Source organism: Phascolarctos cinereus, unplaced genomic scaffold, assembly GCF_003287225.1.
Source record: "Phascolarctos cinereus isolate Bilbo 61053 unplaced genomic scaffold, phaCin_HiC Scaffold_726;HRSCAF=1367, whole genome shotgun sequence".
Classification (NCBI taxonomy): Eukaryota; Metazoa; Chordata; class Mammalia; order Diprotodontia; family Phascolarctidae; genus Phascolarctos; species Phascolarctos cinereus.
In genome coordinates this window covers 266,246,711-266,265,330 of record NW_027556098.1, presented here as the reverse complement: position 1 = coordinate 266,265,330, position 18,620 = coordinate 266,246,711, and the positions used below count along the sequence as shown (strand labels likewise).

General features: G+C 40.7%; 1 protein-coding gene across 2 annotated transcripts in view; it reads right to left on the bottom strand.

The window, feature by feature from the left end:
- Positions 1 to 18,620, bottom strand: part of OPCML (opioid binding protein/cell adhesion molecule like) — a 1,421,771-nt gene that overhangs the window by 696,526 nt on the left and 706,625 nt on the right. The window contains exon 2 of one of the 2 annotated variants that reach the window (XM_020963819.2): positions 11,282 to 11,366. In XM_020963819.2, coding sequence (XP_020819478.1) covers positions 11,282 to 11,366 — 85 coding nt within the window. Of the gene's footprint in view, positions 1 to 11,281; positions 12,498 to 18,620 lie in introns of those variants that run through there. The other variant, XM_020963818.2, reaches the window with a different exon arrangement.

Genomic DNA, 18,620 nt, shown 5'->3' with positions numbered 1-18,620 from the left:
CAAATAAGGCTGCTCTGGTGATGTAGCCTTGGCAATATAGCAAGGCACTTAGTGCCACTGTCATCTTAATATACTTCTAGATAAAAAAAAAACTTTCCCTTTGCAGCATGCATCACTTCCAGCCCCAGAAGGTAAATGAAGATTTACTCAGTTTCAAGTGATCAGAATGAAGTAAGAGGAAAGTAAGGGCCCTGCTGAATGCCAAGCAATGGACAGCTCCTAAGCCACAATTGCAGAGCAGCAGCAACAATAATAGGTCATATTTCTGTAGGCTTTTAGGGTATACTCAGCACTTTCCCTACAACAGCCCTGTGGAGCAGGCTAGTGGTAGTATTTAACGTTCCCATTTTACAGCTGAAGAAATTTAAAAGGAAGTTTCTTGAGCATTGGTCAGATGCTGGTACACAGATTTTCTTGGTCAGTCGTTTCAGTCAGGTTTGACTCTTTGTGACCCCATTTGGAGTTTCCTTGGCAAAAATACTGGACTGGCTCACCATTTCCTTCTCCAGATCATTTTATAGGTAAGGGAACTGAGCCAAAGAGGGTTAAGGGACTTGTCCAGGGTCACATAGCTATTAAGTGTCTGAGGCCAGATTTGAACTCGGGAAGATGAGTCTTCCTCACTGCAAGCCCATCACTCTTTCCACAGCACCACTTCAGTGGTGCACAGAAGGGTGGCAGAATGATCTTTTATTTTGTTTTTCTAGACTACATAAGACTTAAACTAGCTCTATGATTAATAATAAAAATAATCCTGCTTATTTTTGATCCAAGAGTCCTCTTTTAGATATAGGATCAAAATTTTTTAAAACTCAAAGGGACCTAAGAAGCTATCTAGTTCAGGACTCTCATTTTACAGATAGGGAAACTGAGGTTTAAGTGTTTTGCCCAAGATTACATAGTCTCAAACAGGATTTGAACCAGATCTTCCTGATTCTAAGGCCAAAACTCTCTATGCTGTGCTGCCTCTCCCTTGTTTTTAAAATGCATTCTTATATTTTGTTAGCATTAAAAACATGTAGAGCTTTTTTTTTTTGCCTCTCTAATCCCCTTTGTGACTAAAATGACACACAATGCTGGGTACTGTCAGGATTCAGAAGCAGAGACATCACAGCTCCAATTTTCACCTCCTTCAAAAAACACAGTTACAGGCAGTTGCACCAGAAGTGTCAGTGGTGGGGGATTCAAGGAGGGGGAGCTGTAGAGGAAGTAACAGGGGGAAAAAAAGAACTCGGTCCCATTTCCCACACCTCCTACAACTCGCAGATCCTATTCTACTCAATTCATTGCCAATAAAATAAGGTCCTAGTCACAACCCTTACTGACTCTCCTCTAAGGCAAGAAGCCCCAAACCTATTTGATCAACCTTTTCCTAATAATAATAATAACAATAATATTACAAAAAAACTTCCAAGAATCATTAGGGCATAGTTCTTGTCTTAATATGCATTGCTAATTCCTGCAACTATTAAAAACGTCATGGACTGTAATTCCCTCCTCTCATCTCATGACTGTAAAGGCTGCTTCCCGTTAATAAGTAATTTTAAAAGTCCTCCCCCTGGGAAGGTCAACTGAAACCTATTAGAGGCCGCCTTCCTTCTGCATCTCATTGCTGAGCCCCATCAGACTGCAACACATCACTGGCCCATCTTGTTCATGATCTCCCTTGGAGCCAACCACCCAGTGAGCCAGCCAAGGGTGGAGTTCTGGCTTGGATACTCAGAGAAGAGGAACGAGAAAGATAAGGCTAAATTAAGGCCCAGGGTCAAATTTGCCTGAGGGACACCAGGGGTGGAAGCCTGGTATTGCTGAGGTTTCCAGGACCTCTTCTGTCTGAGAAGAATGAGCTAAGGGGATAGAGAGGATCACTGCAAAGAATTATTTTCTCCCTGTTCAGGTCATTCTTACCATAAAATGATTTGGGAAATCAGGCAGCTTCTCCCCTGTGGGGTCCTATATCCAGTGAGCCTATCATCTGCATCAGTGAACATTCTTCCCCTTGCAGGATCCTGCAGCCTCCCTGTCCTTTTTTGCCATGCACTGCTGTTTCCTCACTTGCCCAGCACAGGGGATTTCTGCAGAACAGTGCCGCACTTTGCATTCTGCACTGTTCTACTGCTGCTAATAAGATCCCTTTCTGCCCATCAAATGAACACTAGCTTGCTTCTTGCCCTGAGGGAAATTGGAGCTGCTGTTGTGGTCCAGACTGCAATCTGCAGGCGACTGTGCATGCAAGACTGGTCTTTGCCACAGGTGAAGGTGGCTGCTACTTTCCTGGTGCTACATGAGACACATACAAAAGGACCATACACCTTTCTCCCCTCTTGCCCACCAGGGTTCCCAAATTTTCCCTCTATTCCATTAAGACATTGTCTACAGAAACCCACAGTTAAAATGAAAGTATTTTAACTGAAAAGAGTAATATAGTAGAAGCTCAATATACATTAGCACGGAACAGATTAGCTTCTGTCACTAGACAGAAAGGATGGGACATAAAGCAGATGAATTTTGACGGGGCAGCTTAGGAAAAGCCAGAGTATAGAAGTTGACAGACCTGGTTAAGTATTTGTAATAAGTGGTCCTGGTCAGCAAGGTGCAATGAAGGGCCAATGGAATACTGGGGGACATGAAGGAGATGCCCAACAGAAAAGAAAATGAAAGAAGAGGGGGATGGTGCTTTACAGGTTTTGCCTAGATCCAGTCCTCCCAGTCAGGCCTTGGAGCACAGTGCACTGAGCCACTCCAAAGACAGAAAATGTGCCACCTTCCAGGGGAATCCACCAGCATCGACAAATATTTATTGAATACCTACTTAGAACAAATCAGTTTTCTATCTCCCAAAAGAAACTATACTATTCCTGTGCTTGCAGGGTTACTCTGGAACAGAAATCCTACAAAACCAGTACTTTGAGCCTATTTATTATATTTTTTTAATAGCAAATATTTTAGGTGAATCACGTGGGACCACGGAATTTGTGAACATGCATTTCACAAAATCTTGTACTTATAGAAGGTGAGAATTGGAAATTATGTCAGAGATCAGCTTGTCCAAAATCCTTATTATGCAGATGAGGAAACTGAGTCCCAAAAAAGTGAAATGACTTAACCCGACCCATACAATTTTGGGAACTCATCCCTCTCAAAGAAATGTGTTCTGCCTACTATAACATAACGATTCTCTAACTTCCAGGGCAGCTAGGCATTCTGTTTATAAGATCACATAATATATATTAAGAAGTAACTTTAGAAAGCATGTAGTCTAAACCTCTCATTTTACATGGGAAGAAACTAAGACATAGGGAGGTTAAAACATTTGACCAGTCACACAGGTTGTTCGTGACAGAGCCAGTGGACTAGAATCCAGGTTCCCTGCCTCTTAATCTGGTGTTCTTCCTTCTGGACATTATTTGTTATCTCTATTTTGGTCACCTCAGTAGTTGAGATTAAAAAAAGACTTGTTTGTCAATACACATGTGATAGAATGGTTTGCTTATCAGTGTACATGAGATAGAATGTATTGCTTCTCTGTACATGTTTCCTTCTCAAACAATCTATGCTTCTTAAGAAAAGGGAATGTTTTCATTTCGATTTTTTTATCCCCAGGACCTAGGACAGTTCCTGGCACGTAGTAGGTATTGGTTCAATTGAAGAGTCAATCCTAGAGAGGCTGACAGCCACGAAAAAAATAGAAAATACATCATAAAGGGAACTTTGGTTGATGATAGGTAGAAATGATGTAAAGGCATATAGAACAACAACAACAATAACTAACATTCATATTGCGCCTACTATGTACCAGGTAGCATGGCAAATACTTTACAAATATTATCTCATTTGATCTGTTTGAGAAACTAGAGAACATCTAATTGAAGAATGTAGCACTCTGGCTTTTGGCCATAATCCATAACTAAGATTGTTCACTAGCAGGGAGTCTGCAAATGTATGCTAAAGAAAGGATTTAACACAGGGCGAAGGATAAACTTGGGAGTGTTTTCAGAAAATAGTCATTGGAAACCATGGGCCAATCACCTAGCAAGAAAGAGATGCCAGGCGTGGCAGTGAATGCCTGTAACTCCTGCTACTGGGTAGGTTAAGGTAGGTGGATTGCTTGGGTTCAGGAGTTTTGAGTTGTAGTAAAGCTAAAGCCAATCAGGTGTCATACACTGAGTCTGACATCAATACGGTGAGCTCTTAGGAACAGGGGACCACGAGGTTAACTAAATTTGGATAAGTTGACCCAAGAGAGAAATAAAGAAGTTCCAGATTTCTGTGTTGATCACCAGTGGGGTCAGGCCAATGCATGGCTACTGTGTTTAAGTCCTAAGCAAGATAGGGAGATCAAGTCTTAAAGGAAAAAAAAAAGTAAAATTAAATAAAAATAAAGTAAATTAAATAGAGTGAGAAAACATCTGAAGAACCTCAGGGGACCCTTCTTCTAGCTGCACATATGACTATGGGGGATTTATTGTAAAATACATATGAGTCACATAAGATGGTGTGATTTTACCAGTGAAATCACAGATTGCACAAAGCATTAAAATAAGCATACTTTTTTAAAGTATGAGTAAAGTCAGAAAAAAAAGCAGAACGAAAATAGCCTTTGGTACATATATGTCCTAGGACATGCTACAGCAGCAACAAATCTTTACCAATGTAATTGAGATTACTTTAGAAAATAAAATATACGCAATAGGTTTATTTCTGTTAAGTGAAATAGTCTAACAGCATCACAAACATTAAATGAATTTTGTTGTGGTTTGTTGTTGAAGTCCATGGTCCTGGAAGAAAAACTAAAGCAAACTTAAAAAACTGAGACCCACAATTAAACAACTGCTCAGCTACTGAGGTTGCTTCATCAATTGTTAACCAGGTGTCTACAGAGTGCCTGCATTGTGTCTCATCAACCCTAGTGGGATATACTATGGAAAGAGTTGGTGGTTTTAGCATCAATTCAGGTGGGCAATACTCCTAAAAACATCCAGTCTAACCCAATTCAATTCTTTTTACTTTGTTTTTGTGAAGTTGTTTCAATCATATCCAACTCTTCATGACCTTATTTTGGATTTGCTTAGCAAAGATACTGGAGCGGTTTGCCATTTCCTTCTCTAGTTCGTTTTACAGATGAAGAAATGAGAAAAACAGGGTTAAGTGACTAGCCCAGGGTCACACTGCTAGTAAGGGTCTGAGGCCAGATTTGAACTCATGAAAATGAGTCTTCCTGATTCCAAGCCCAGAGCTCTAGCTGCCCATCTAGCTGCCCCTCTGTTTACTTTATAAACCTGTATTATGTGTTAGCCACTGCTCCAGGGGCTAGGAAATGCAAAGCAAAAAAGCAAAAAAAAAAATAGCCCCTACCCTCAAGGAGCTTACATTCTTATGGGGAGGGGATTCCACATGTGTGAATATATACAAATGCCCTGTATAAATATAATGGAAGTAGGAAAGCACTAACATTTGTGGGATTCAGAAAAGGCCTTTTGTAAGAAGTATCAATTGAGCTGAACCTTGAGAAGTTTTCACTAGACAGAGGAGAGGACAAAGAGCATTTTAGACATGGATGTCATCATCTATATAGGCAAGGAAAGAGGACATGATCATATATACGGAGAAAAGTAAAAAAGAAAGATAGGCTGTAATGTAGAGGGAGGGAGGGAGGTGGTGTAATGTGTAATCAGCATGGAAAGAAAGGATGGAGCCCGATTGTGAGGAGCTTTCAATGTTAGAGGAATTTTATTATTATAATAGGAGCAATAGTGAGCCACCAGAGTTTGCTGAGCAAGGCATTATATTGCTCACATCTGTCCTTTATGGATACCAACTTGTCATTTGTGCAGAGGATTGTCTGGAGAGTAGAGGCCAGATGCAAAGAAAACCCATGGGAAACGATTTCAATAGTCCAGGGGAGAGGTGATCGGGGACAGAACCAAAGTTATGTTGCTATGAGGATAAAGAAGGAAAAAGATTCGAGATGTTGTAGAGGGAGAAGGAAAAAGAAAAGCTGAATGTGAAAATTATAACACAATAGCATATTATTTATTTATTTATTTTTTGGCAATTGGGGTTAAGTGACTTGCCCAGTGTCACACAGCTAGTAAGTGTCAAGTGTTTGGTCTGGGGTCAGATCTGAACTCAGGTTCTTGTGGCTTCAGGGCCGGTGCTCTATCCACTGCACCACCTAGCTGCCCCACAATAGCATAAGAATCCTGACCAATAGGACCCACGTTGCTTTGTTAGGATATGATATAGCTGTAGCACAAGGAAAGATTTAGCAATGAATACCATGCCTTTAATGTCTATATCAGGGATTCCTAACCTTTTTTAGTTTCATGGGCATCTTTGGAAAGGACTCTGATGAAGACTGTGGACTCCTCAGAATAAGGTTTTTAAATGCATAATATAAAATATATGGGATTACAAGGGAAACAACACAATACAATGAACAACAACACAAAGTTCACAGATGGCAGGCTATGTCACTATTCTATAGCATGACTTAGGGAAATGAACCACGGGTTTGGAGGTCCTGGGTTCAAATCCCAGACCAGCTGTATGACCTTAGCAAACTAACTTCACTTAAGCTTGAATTGCTTCATTTGTACCATTTGTTGGTAAATGAAAAGTGCTTTGTAAAACCTAAAAGTATTGTATGCACGGCAGCCATTAAGAATATTGTTCTTGGTGGGCCAAATAACCGAACATACGATGCATTGTTTGTGCTTGAAACAACCCCATGATGCAGTGAAGGGGAAGATAGTATTAATCTCATTTTGTAATGTGGAAAACAGGCTTAGACTGAAGAAGTGTTCCTTCTCTGAGGCCACATAACTAATCTTTGGAAAATCTGAGACTGGAACACAGAGTACCCTAATCCTCTCATTCTTTCTTTCTTTTTCGGGGGGGGGAGCTTTCTGATTTCAGTGCAGCTGGCTTCAAGGACATCTGCTTAGAAATAGGAATTATTATAGTAGAAAATAGGCAAAATTAGATTGGAAAGTGCACTGAAGTCAGACAACCTGGATTTGAGTCCCAGTTTCAGTAATCCTGTAGTTTCTAGATATCTGACCTTGGATGAGCTTACTTAATTTCTCTGAATCCCAGTTTCTGCATCTATAAAATGGGTATTTTTGTTGTTCAGTTGTTTCAGTCACATCTGACTCTTTGTGACCCCATTGGGGGTTTTCTTGGCAAAGGTACCAGAGTGGTTTGCCATTTCCTTCTCAGCTCATTTTACAAATGAGGAAACTGAGACAAATAGGGCTAGCTGACTTGCCCAGTGGGGTCATACAGCTAGTAAGAATCTGTGGTAGGATTTTAATTCCTGAATCAAAGTCCAGCTTTCTAGCTACTATTTTTGTTTTGCTCAATCAGTCATGTTTGACTTTTGACACCATTTGGTGGTTTTGGAGGCAGAGATACTGGAGGGACTCTCGATTTTCAGCTCATTTTACAAATGAGGAAACTGAGGCAAAGAGGATTAAGTGACTTGCCCAGGGTTCATAAGTGTCTGAGGCTAGATTTGAACTCAAGAAGATGAGTCTTCCTGCCACTGCACTACCTAGCTGCCCCTGTGCACTGCTACCTGTACTATATCAGCAACCATCATTTATTAAGCTCCTATTTGGTGCCAGGCACTGTTTTTGGTGCCGTATACTCACTTTCTACTGAATCATTATAGGGATGTTGTGAAAGCAAGTGCTTTGTAAACTGCAAGACACTTATATTAGGGGGAACTATGATTAAAACAAGTGTAAAAGTGCAGAATCAAAGAACAATCAAATTTGGAGACGTTTCTTGTAGATGACTGTGGGCAACATTTTAATGCACCTTTGAAGGCTTAGCTCTACTCTGATAAAATTCCAAGCCAACCCTGGGTTCATCAGATCATCCACTGAGATTACTGAACCTCCAGAAAGAGTTAGAAGAGCGTGGCAGAACACACTGGACTGGAGTGAGAGGACCTGGGTTCAAGTCTCATCTCTGTTATTTACTATCCCTGTGAACTTGGACAAATCTCTTTAACTGTATATGCACGTACATGAATGTATTTATGTATATATATATATATATATATGTATATATATATATACACATATATATATATTTACATATACATACTGTATAAACATACATGTATATACACATACATATATGTATATATTTTATATACATATATGTATGTGGCTCAGTTTCACCATCTATAGAATTGGGAAGATTGCAGTATGGCATAATCAAAAGACCACTGTCTCTGAAATAAGAGAACCTAGTGATCCTGACTCTAATGCTAACTACCTGTTTGACCTTGGATAAGTCATGTAAGGTCCCCATCAGTTTCCTAATCATTTAATGAGGGGTCAGGACTATATGGACTTTAAGGTTCCTTCCAAGTGATCCTGTGTTCCCTTGGGAACTGGAACAGACCTTGGGATCGTTCTCATCTAATATTTTCATTTATAGAAGAAAAAGTTAAGGTCCAGATAAGTGACCTGATTTGTGTTAGGTCACACACCTAGTGAGTTAGTAGAGCCATAGTTTGAATGAAGGTGTAAAACTGGCTCCAAAACCAGCATCCTTTACTTTTGGGAAGTCTGTCAAATAAAAATAGTTGATTATTTTCAGTTAAGGAAAATGCAGTTGCTTTTCCCTGTTGAATAGCCATGAGCTTCAGGAATTAAAAGAAGGAAGGAAATGAGCATTGATTAAAGATTATGCTAAGCAACTTCATCTTATTTAACCATTGCAACAACTCTGGGAGGTAAGTTCTATTATTATCACCACTTTACATTTGAAGAAATTGAGGCACACAGAGGTTAAATGACTTGCCCAAGTCATTCAGTGTCTGAGGCATGATTTGAACTCAGGTTCTCTCAACACTCTATCCACAGCATCATTTAGCTGCCTCTAAAAGCTACTGGATAATGATTAGTGTTATTAGGATAGACTTAGGATTGGTGCCCTATTGATAATCAGCAAAAGAAAAGGAAGGAAAACCTGTTAAGGATTGGAATCCACAGAAAAGTAGAGGGATGACACCAACAGCCTTGGATGTAGTTTTCAGAAACATGGTGATGGCAGTTGGACCAAGGAGTTGTAAAATCAAAGAACATGAAGAGCTAAATAGCATGAAAAATGGTGGACAAACAATTCAGTGAATAAAAAACAGCTCCAAGAAAGTAGGAGATGAAACCAAGTAAAGGGAAGGGGAAGAAAGGACAAAAACAGAACACAAGCGATCAAAAGGAAGAATATAGAAAATTACGAAAATATGGAAATATTAAAGCAGAGGAAAAGGAATGTGTTCAAACTATCAGAAGAAACAAATTGAAAAAACCTCTCCTCCTAAGACATGCTCTCTCATTAAAGGAAAGCGCAGGCAGGTAACAAATACGAATTCTGCTTAAACATGAAAGTTTCCTACAGCCAGGCTTACAAAATAAGCAGCTATTTAGCTTTTTCAAGCTTATTTTTTTTTCTTATTCCTACTCCCATTACCAAGCACAGCTGCTGAACGTTAGAAGTCCGACAGGATGAAAACAGGGCAACAGCTAACAAAAAAGTAAATCAAAGCTGGCCCTCTGCTGGTAGACCCCTTGTATTACACCATTGAAAAGAAACAAGTTTTCTGACAACTTTGCTCTCTACACAGTAACACTCAGGGCTCCAGGCAAGTCTTAGCTCTGGTCTCTGACACCCAGACCTAAAATCCTTCCATCTAGGGCCTACAAAGGGGTAAGTGACAGAGCAGTATGGAATGCCAATCAGATTATCATTGACACACATAGATTGCTTGCATTTTCTATGTGGATCATCATTACTTCTATACACCCTGTAACTTTGTTTCCCAGGTAGTAAATGAGTCTAAGGCAGATCTTTGGGATAAAGTAAATAAGACAGATTACTCCATAGGGTCGTTATGTGTCTGGGGAAGACTGAATTGTCCAGTACTATCAAAAAATTTGGAAGACATCTGCTTTTGCTACTCTCTAGGTTTCTGGATTTCATAGGTCCCTGAGCATCAAGACATAAAGCTGCCACTGATCCCCAGTGTGTGAGTAAATCACTGGAAATCACTGTTCATCTAGAAATCAATTCCTGACGGTAAAGCATGAGATAGGATAGTCAGTACCACAGAACAATTCCACCTTTTACCTCAATTGCCCCTTGAATGTAAAAATGATGCAAATTCAAATATTTAAATAAAAACTTGGTGGGAAATCCCATTTTCTCTGCAAGGAATGCCAAGTTGCTCCACTCCTAGATCTGAGACAGGATGCATTATTTTCATCATAACCAACAAAGTCACTAACTGAGCCAAACAACTCCCCCTGTGTACACTGTGAGGTACAGTTAAGCTGGGACAACCCTGAATCTGTCTCTTAGGACCACAACAGCCTCATTAAAGGGATAAAAGATGATATCTGCTGAGCTGGTGGAAAGTGGTGGCTGCATTTTTATTAAAGTCTCTGCTGCAGCAACCCAGTCCCCAAAGGTCTATATTCCAGGCATATCTCTCATTCTCTCTGTATGGAGTGGCTTAGTTGTTTTTTTGTAACTCATTAAGGGAAAACAAAATGCTGTCCTGGTGTACTCTTCAGAACACAAGACGTCTATCTACATGTAAGCTACATGTTTTCTTTCCTTTGCCTATGTCCTATATATAAAGCCTGGCCTAAGAAATTATAATAGACACCGTAGGAACACCTGATTGACTTAATACTATCAGCTTTAGTAACAGACTCTTAAAGGGCCAGGCTAGAAAATAACTGATGGAGGCCACCTTGCCCACCCTTTTTAACCACACCCAAACACACATGCACTCTGGCCTATGAAAAAGGCACTAGAGCATCCATCTGACCACATTATATTCGATTTGTACCCAGAATCCAAATTCCTTTGACCACATGGCACCTGGCTCCTATTTTTCAGTACTGGGCCAGAAAAAAAGAAGACATGGCAGCTTCTCAGTTTCTAGCCACTGAAGGTCCCAGACTTAGAGACCTCACACTGAAATAAGGTGAATGAAGCAGAGCTGTGTTTATCCTTAGAGCCCCAGACCACAGAAATGTTGATGCCCAAGCAGAGCTATAAACCTGCCAGAAGATTGGATTTGAGCTTCCTGGAGAGCAAGTGTCATGACTTGTGGCCTGCACAACACCTCTGGCAATGTCCTAGCTCCCAGGGCCCTAATCTCTTCTTGGCCTCCACAGACCCCAACACAAGTCATCATTACAGTTCAGGAGACCCACTTTCCCCCACCACAAAGAAGCGAAGAGCTGCTCCCTACCTGAGAGTGGCGCTCTCCCCTTGCCTGACCGTCACGTTGTCCATAGCTTTGGGGAAGGTGGCATCTCCGCTGCGCACTGGCACTCCTGTGGGCAGAAGGAACAGCAGCCTGAGAGACAGGACCACGAGGAACCTCCAGGGCAGCAGCAAGTACCCACCGACCCCCATCCTCGACAGCCACAACTTCCCTGAACTGGAGCAGCGGCACCGCAGGCGCCCCCCAGCCGGGCACAGGAAGCGGGCGGGGGGAGAGGAAGGGGACTGAGCGATCCAGGAGCAAAAAGTGGGGAGGGTTGGGGGCGGGAGAGAGAAAGAACCCGGGCTCCTCCAAGTCTAATGATCCTCCCCCAAAATCCAGCTTCAGCTTTCCACCATCGGAGACACGAATTCCCCCAACAGCATCCAAAGTGTGCGTGCCCCCCACGTTCCTCGGGTGAGGAAAGAGGCAGACCGAAAGGGAGAAGAAGAAGGAAGGTGCAGGGATGAAGGTCACAGATCTCTCTCTGCTCTCTCTTCAAGATGCTACTTTAAGATTCAGTTGGGCACGCGCTGCAGAGGTCTGGCATCAAAAGTTTATAACCCAAAAAAGTGCCTCTGACATGAAGGAGATGTCGTTAAAAAAGCTCCTTTTTTGGAAGAGGAGAAAAGAATTTTATTAGCTCACACATATGTATATTACATATATATACATAAAAAAAAAACAATTCACACTGATTCTTTAACAGAGGGGAGGTTTAAAAAAAAAAAGTTCCCAGCAGGGATTTGCAATTAGTTCCTAATGATGCCCCCGATTCTGTAAATTTCCTCAAACCAAATCCAGCCCCTGGATTCAGTCCCGTCACCCAGCTCGGCGAACGATGTTAGATCCGAACCCTGGGAGCAAGAAGAAGCCTTCCAGCAGAGAAAAGAAAGTGAAGGCTTGGAGCAGGAGCCCGGGTGTGGGAGCTGCGGGAACCCCGCACTCCTTCGCTCAGCTCAGAGAGAGGAAGCCACTGGCCAGGGATGTGAGCGCGTCGCCGGAGCCACACCAAACTCAGCTGCTTCCCCTAGTTTCAGCATCTCCTTCCTCCCAGGAACATCTCCGACTCGCACAAGCACCGACTTCCAGGGTTGTCATGGTAGCAACTCCATCACTGACCAACACTTTCACTCCCATACAGACACACTGAGAGGCGCAGACTTAGCACATTAATCTCAGGGAAGGCTTGTGAGCAGCAGAGAGAGCTCTCACTTTAACCCTTGCACTGCTGGGTCTGGGAACCAGTGAGCATACAGCCTGGGGAATTGGAAACAGTTGTTTAAAATCCATGCAGAGACATGGAAGAGAGGGAAGAGGGCGGCAGTTTAGTCTGTCTCTATTCTTCCCTTAACCCCCTCAGCTCCAGCAAAGGAACAAGGAGCTAGCAAAGAGAAAGATGTGACCCTCTCTGAGGCATTACCCTCACTAGGAAGAGGCAGGGTGGTAAAGGGGTAGAGGAAGGAGGAAGTGCTAGGGGAAACGTTGGGAAATTGAGACTACTGATTTCTTCTTTCTTGTGCATTCCTAAGCAAAATATGCACCCCTCTCCCCTTGCCTGTTCAAGGAGGCTTCCTATGGAAGGGCAGGCAGGGGAGCCCAGCCTGAGTTTGCTTCCACATACAGCTGTCATCTTGTTATGTTGCCCATCTGCAAACGCAATGCCACTTTCCCTATTCCAAAAGAGACCAAGTTTTCAGTGCTAGTATCCTTTTGTCCAAGGAAACATTTCCTACATCTTACCATTAAGTAAACAAGAAAGGAGTGACTTAACCTCGTTTTGAAGATAGAGGTTGTTTTTATTCTCTTTTTTCCCCACTCCAAGCACATCATCTCAACTACCATTTTTAACAGCCTAAAAATTATGCATCATTCTCACCCACACCTTCCAAACAGGCATCTGATGGTGGTGAAGAAAAGTATGTGGTGTGATGGGCCCCTTCCTCCATTTCTATGGGAGTAGAAGGAATATTGAATTTTCTATAATAATTAGGACACCTGGGTTCTAGTCCACTATTAGCCAGCTACCACTAATAACAGCAATAAAAATAAAAATAACACATTTATGTAGCAATTGACATAATTTATCTCATTTGATTCTTACAACAATACCATGAGAAAGCCTTTTGAAAAGTAACAGGATAAAGTTGGAAAAACAATGAGCTTGGCTTCAAGGACATCTGGACTCAACTCCTGGCTCTGACACTTACTAGTTTAGTAACTTTAGGCAAGTTACTTCTGCTCCCTAGGGCTCAATTTCTTCATCTTGTGAGTAAGAGGTCATACTAATACTTGTACTTCTTATGAGAAAAGCATTTTGTAAACCTATATAAATGTGGTATTAATTTTATTATCCCCATTTTCAAAGTGAGAAAATAGTGCTCGGAGAGTATAAATGACAAAACTGTGGTCATATAAATGATCAATATCCTCCTCTACAACTTCTATTGTTGATTATTATTATAATAGTTAACATTAATAACTGATGGTATAACACTTTTAACTTTGCAAAACACTTTGTATACATTAACTTATTTGAGCTTCACAACTGTGGCAGCTATCAAAGGTATTATAGTTTTCATTTTACACATGGGAAAAATGAGGATCAGAGATGCTAGATGTTTTGGCTATGATCATAAAATTGGCTGGCAAATGTTGGAAACAAGATTTGAATGTCGATCTTCTTGACCCCATATTCAGCTGTCTATTCATAAAGATTGTTGCTCTGTGATTATCAGGTATAAAGGTGCACTTTTAGAAATATGAAATCAATGATGGATTAGACTTGATTGACATTGCATATATGATATAGAATGCACAAGCCAGAGAACAAGACAAGACAGTGGCAGAAGGGATGTCCTGCACCCTAGAATTAGAGTATTTGGAAGGTTTTGAGGGAAACAAAGCACAGACAGCATGACTCTAAGTTACAAGACTGCTGCAAACAGCCAGAAAAGGGTGCATCAGCTGATTAGAGTGAGGCCAATTTAGGAAAAGCATGAGATTGCGGAGCAAAGTGTGGATCAGTGGAAAGAAAACTGGGTTTGGAGTCAGAGGGTTGGTATATGAATTTTGGCTTTGCTATTTACTACTAGGTATGACCTTGGGCATGTCAAAACTCCCACTTGTCCCATATTAAGAAATGAGGGAGTTAAACTGAGTTAGGGTGCTTAGCCTGGAGTCCTTGAATCTTTTTAATATTTTGGAAAAAAAACAGCTTTATTTCACTATAATTCATTTCCTTTGTAATTCTATGTATTTTATCTCATACATTTCAAGACGTTACTCTGAGAAGGGGTCCATAGGCTTCACTAAACTGCCCAAGGGGCCCATGCCACCAAAAAGGTTAAGAGTTCCTGTACCAGATAACTTCTAAAATCCCTTCAAGTTCTAAATCTATGATCTTAGGAATGTTTCCAAGCAAGGGACAGGGGGGAGGGGGAGAAGGGAAGCTTAGAGAAAGATACACTATGCCAGAATCCAGGGAACTAAAATTTAAAGTTTCAGGTAACTTTAGAGAGAGCAATTTCAACCTGATACTAAGGAAGTTTATATGGACCCCAGAGAGGAACACAGAATTCTAATGCAAGGGAAGAAAAAGTGAATCTATTGTGAATATAATAATGATAATAATAATAATAATAATTAATGATAATGATAATAATAATAATAATAATTAAAACTGGCATTTATGTAGTATCTTACAACATAATTTCATTTGATCCATGAAGATGTTATAGATATTATTATCTTCAATTTAAAATTGAGGACTCTGAGGCTGAAAGAAGTTCCACGGCTTAGGTTCATAAATCTAGAGTTGGAAGGGACCCCAAAGGCTATGTAGTAGAACCCCCTCATTGTACAGATGTGGAAATGAGGCACAGGAATGATAAATGACTTGTCAAGGTCACAGATAACAAGCCCCAGAAGTGATATTTGAACTCAGGAGCAGTATTTCTATATCCAGGGTTCTTTCTTCTGCATGAGGCTGTCTACGGATTACCCAGAAACACACAATTGAAACCCAGGTCCTTCTGATTGCAAGTCCTTTGCTCTTGTTCACTGAAATCCATTACCCTTAATTCATTTAAGCCAAAATCGATCAAGGTCATTTGGTCATAAGAGGTTAGATAAAGTGAAAAGAATGACATGACTTTCCTTTTTGTCTTCGTTCCTGAGATCTCCTCCAACTACTATTTGGGCTTTCACTAGATAATCAGCTGAGGAAATATGCTCTGTTCTAAGGTGGGATAGTAAAAGTAAAGAAAGAGAAAAGGCTAAGGTCCAGGATTGTAGCCTAAGGAAGAAAAAACCGTGAACCTCGCAATAGAAAGCTACTAAATTGGTGGTAAAAGATGGAGATCCTTTTTTTTGAATGTGTCCTAGTCTGTTTCTTTATAACTGTTAAATTGTGTACAAGCTCAAAGGATGGCCTCTCATTAAAAGGTCTCTTCAGATTCCCTACTGAGTATATAAGATGTTCTGAGAAGGAAATTAGAATTTTAGATCTGGAAGAGACATACAGAATCATAGGGTCATAGTGCTGAGGAGTCTTTAGAAATCATCTAGTCCTCTCATTTGATAAATGAAGAGGCTCAGAGAGCTTAAATGATTTTCTCCACGTAACACAGCTAGTTGTGGGAAAAGTAGGACCAGGGTGCAGGTCTCTTGACTCCTATTCTGTTGCTCTTTTTTTAAACCCATGCTGACTCTCTTGACTTTTAGGGAACCAGGAGGAGATTCTAGTGCCACCAACAGGAATAGGTCAATGCTCTTCACATAGGAACAACATTTGATAGGTGAGAGACAGGGAGTAAAAGGAACGCAGAAACAGAGAAAGAGTAAAAGAGAGAGAAACAAAGTAAGAGACAGAGACACACCCATAGAGACAGAGATAGACAGAGACATAGACTGATAGACATAGAGTGACAGAGACACAGAAAAGAGAGAGACAGAGAGACAGAGCAGAGATATACACACAGAACACTCATTGGATTTGGAGTCAAAATCATTGGACCTGGCTTTGCTACTTATTACCTATATTTTGTTTTTGCTGTTGTATTGTTTCATGTCTAACTCTTTATGACCCCATGTAGGTTTTTCTTGACAAAATACTGGATTGGTTTGCCATTTCCTTCTCCAGTTCACTTGACAGATGAGGAAACTGAGGGCAAACAGGGTTAAGTGACTTGCCCACTGTCACATAGCTAGTAAGTATCTGAGGCTGGATTTGAACTCTGGGAAGGTGAGTCTGCCTGACTCCAGGCTGGGCACTCTATCCACTATGCCACCTAGCTAGCCTTACCTGTGTGTAATTTTAAGCAAATTGCTTCTTCTCTCCAGTTTCCACACTGGTCAAATGAAAAAGTTGGGCTTAATGGTCAGAGATGTCTAAATCACTTTGGGGTCTAAATCCTTTTGTTTTATGCTTCTCTTATGTATCTATTCAAACATTTGAAACATGACCTTTGCTTTGCCTTAGTAGTCCAAAATTTCTAGAACTCCTGTTCTTCTTTCTTGCCCTAAACACTTTCTTTATATCAACCAAGCAGCATTTATTAAGCATCTATGGTATGCCAGGCACTGGCCTAGATAATGAAGATACAAAAACAAAAAAGAAACAGTCCTAGTCCACAAAGAGCCAACATTCTATCAGTAGAAACGATATGTAAATCTAAATATATGCAATATGCACAAAGAACGTACAAAATAATTTGGGGTTTCTGCTCTATACTCAGGGAATGGGTTAGAGAAAAAAACATATTGGTAGAACATCCCATTAAGTAAAGATATTGTTGTGCTTCCAACAGGAAGGAAAGATTTCCAATATACCTTAACTTGTTATTCTCACAGATTAATAAATGAAGTTTCATTGATAAAGTATACAAAGTAATGGGGCTTATAGAAAAGAGTTCGGGGGTTACTAACGATATATCCCTCAGTTGCAGGCAGGAGGATGCTGACATTCAAGGTTCTGTTCTAGGAAGCAGTTGTGAGAAGGTAAAACAACATTCACAGAGCAAAGCATGCAACCATGGACTCTCCCCCCTCTACCCCAAGCAGCCCTCCTGTTCCCCAAAAGACAGAGACCTAATAAACTGGCATTTTTCTCCCATAAAGACTGGATCTATAAGGATGGTGATTTGCTTTCTGGGTCCAACAGCAACATCTGTATTTATCTAATGGGATTTGTAGTTACTGCTGTAAAGACAATGTCAAAAGTGTGTGCCATACATAAACAGGGGAAACTTCCAGCATGCTTTTATCTGAGGCTGGGCTGTACCAAACTGTTCTTGAATGTGCATCAAGAGGAAAAAAAAATGTATGGAGCATGCATGCTATGCATATTTATGTTACAAAAGCCTGCCGAAGTCAGTATTTACCCAGTGGAGTGGAACGGTTGAAAAGGAGACGTGGCAGCCTATCCTGCAGAAGCTGGTTCACCCCAGGGGCCTTCAACACACCGAGGTACAGTAACTAAGAAGTGTGTTGTTTCACTCAAGTGTGCTGCTGGTTTGCAGAAAGGTATGATTGGACTTTGGCCTCAGCTCTCAGGTTCAAAGGAGGTTCCAGGGATAATGAGACAGGATTAAAAAAAAAAAAGCCCAATACCTTAAATGAGATAGAGCTCACTTCACTGGAGAAACTCAAAGCACTTGACCCATATCACCTGCTTCACCATAATCCCAAGAGATGAGTCAGTGGCTGAAATTTGCATCCCTTCTTTCACACAAAGGAAACATGAGGAGAAGGTGGGTTAGGTGGCTGATGTATGGTAAGCATTTACTCTGGCTTAAGAAACTTGTTAACTTCTCATCATTTTATTTCATTGTCCTTTTTACAAATCTCATTAAGTGCTTAAGACATGAGAAGTAACTTCTTTGAGAGGAACCTAGACCCAATAATGTTATGAAAAGTAATCCCTGCCCTCAAAGAGCTTGCATTTTAGTAAAGGAAAAAGCCATACAAAAAAATAGATTATTCTGAAGAAAGAATAGGAGCATCAAAAAGAGAACAATAAGAAATACTTGAGGAGTGAAAAAAATTGACAACATCAACATTAACAATAATGGTAATAATAATAAGTGAATTTAAATAGCAGTTTATAGTGACACATAGAGGCAGCATGGAATAGTAGATAGAATGCTGGGCCTGGAACCAAGAAGACCTAGGCTCAGGTTCAGCCTCTGGTCATAGCTGTGTGACATAAGAAAATTACAACTTCTTTTAGGTTATTCACTCATTGAGTTAAGAACTTCTCTGATGTCCCTACAGTGACATTTCCCCATTGTGATGAAATCACAGTTCCATCAAACATTCACAG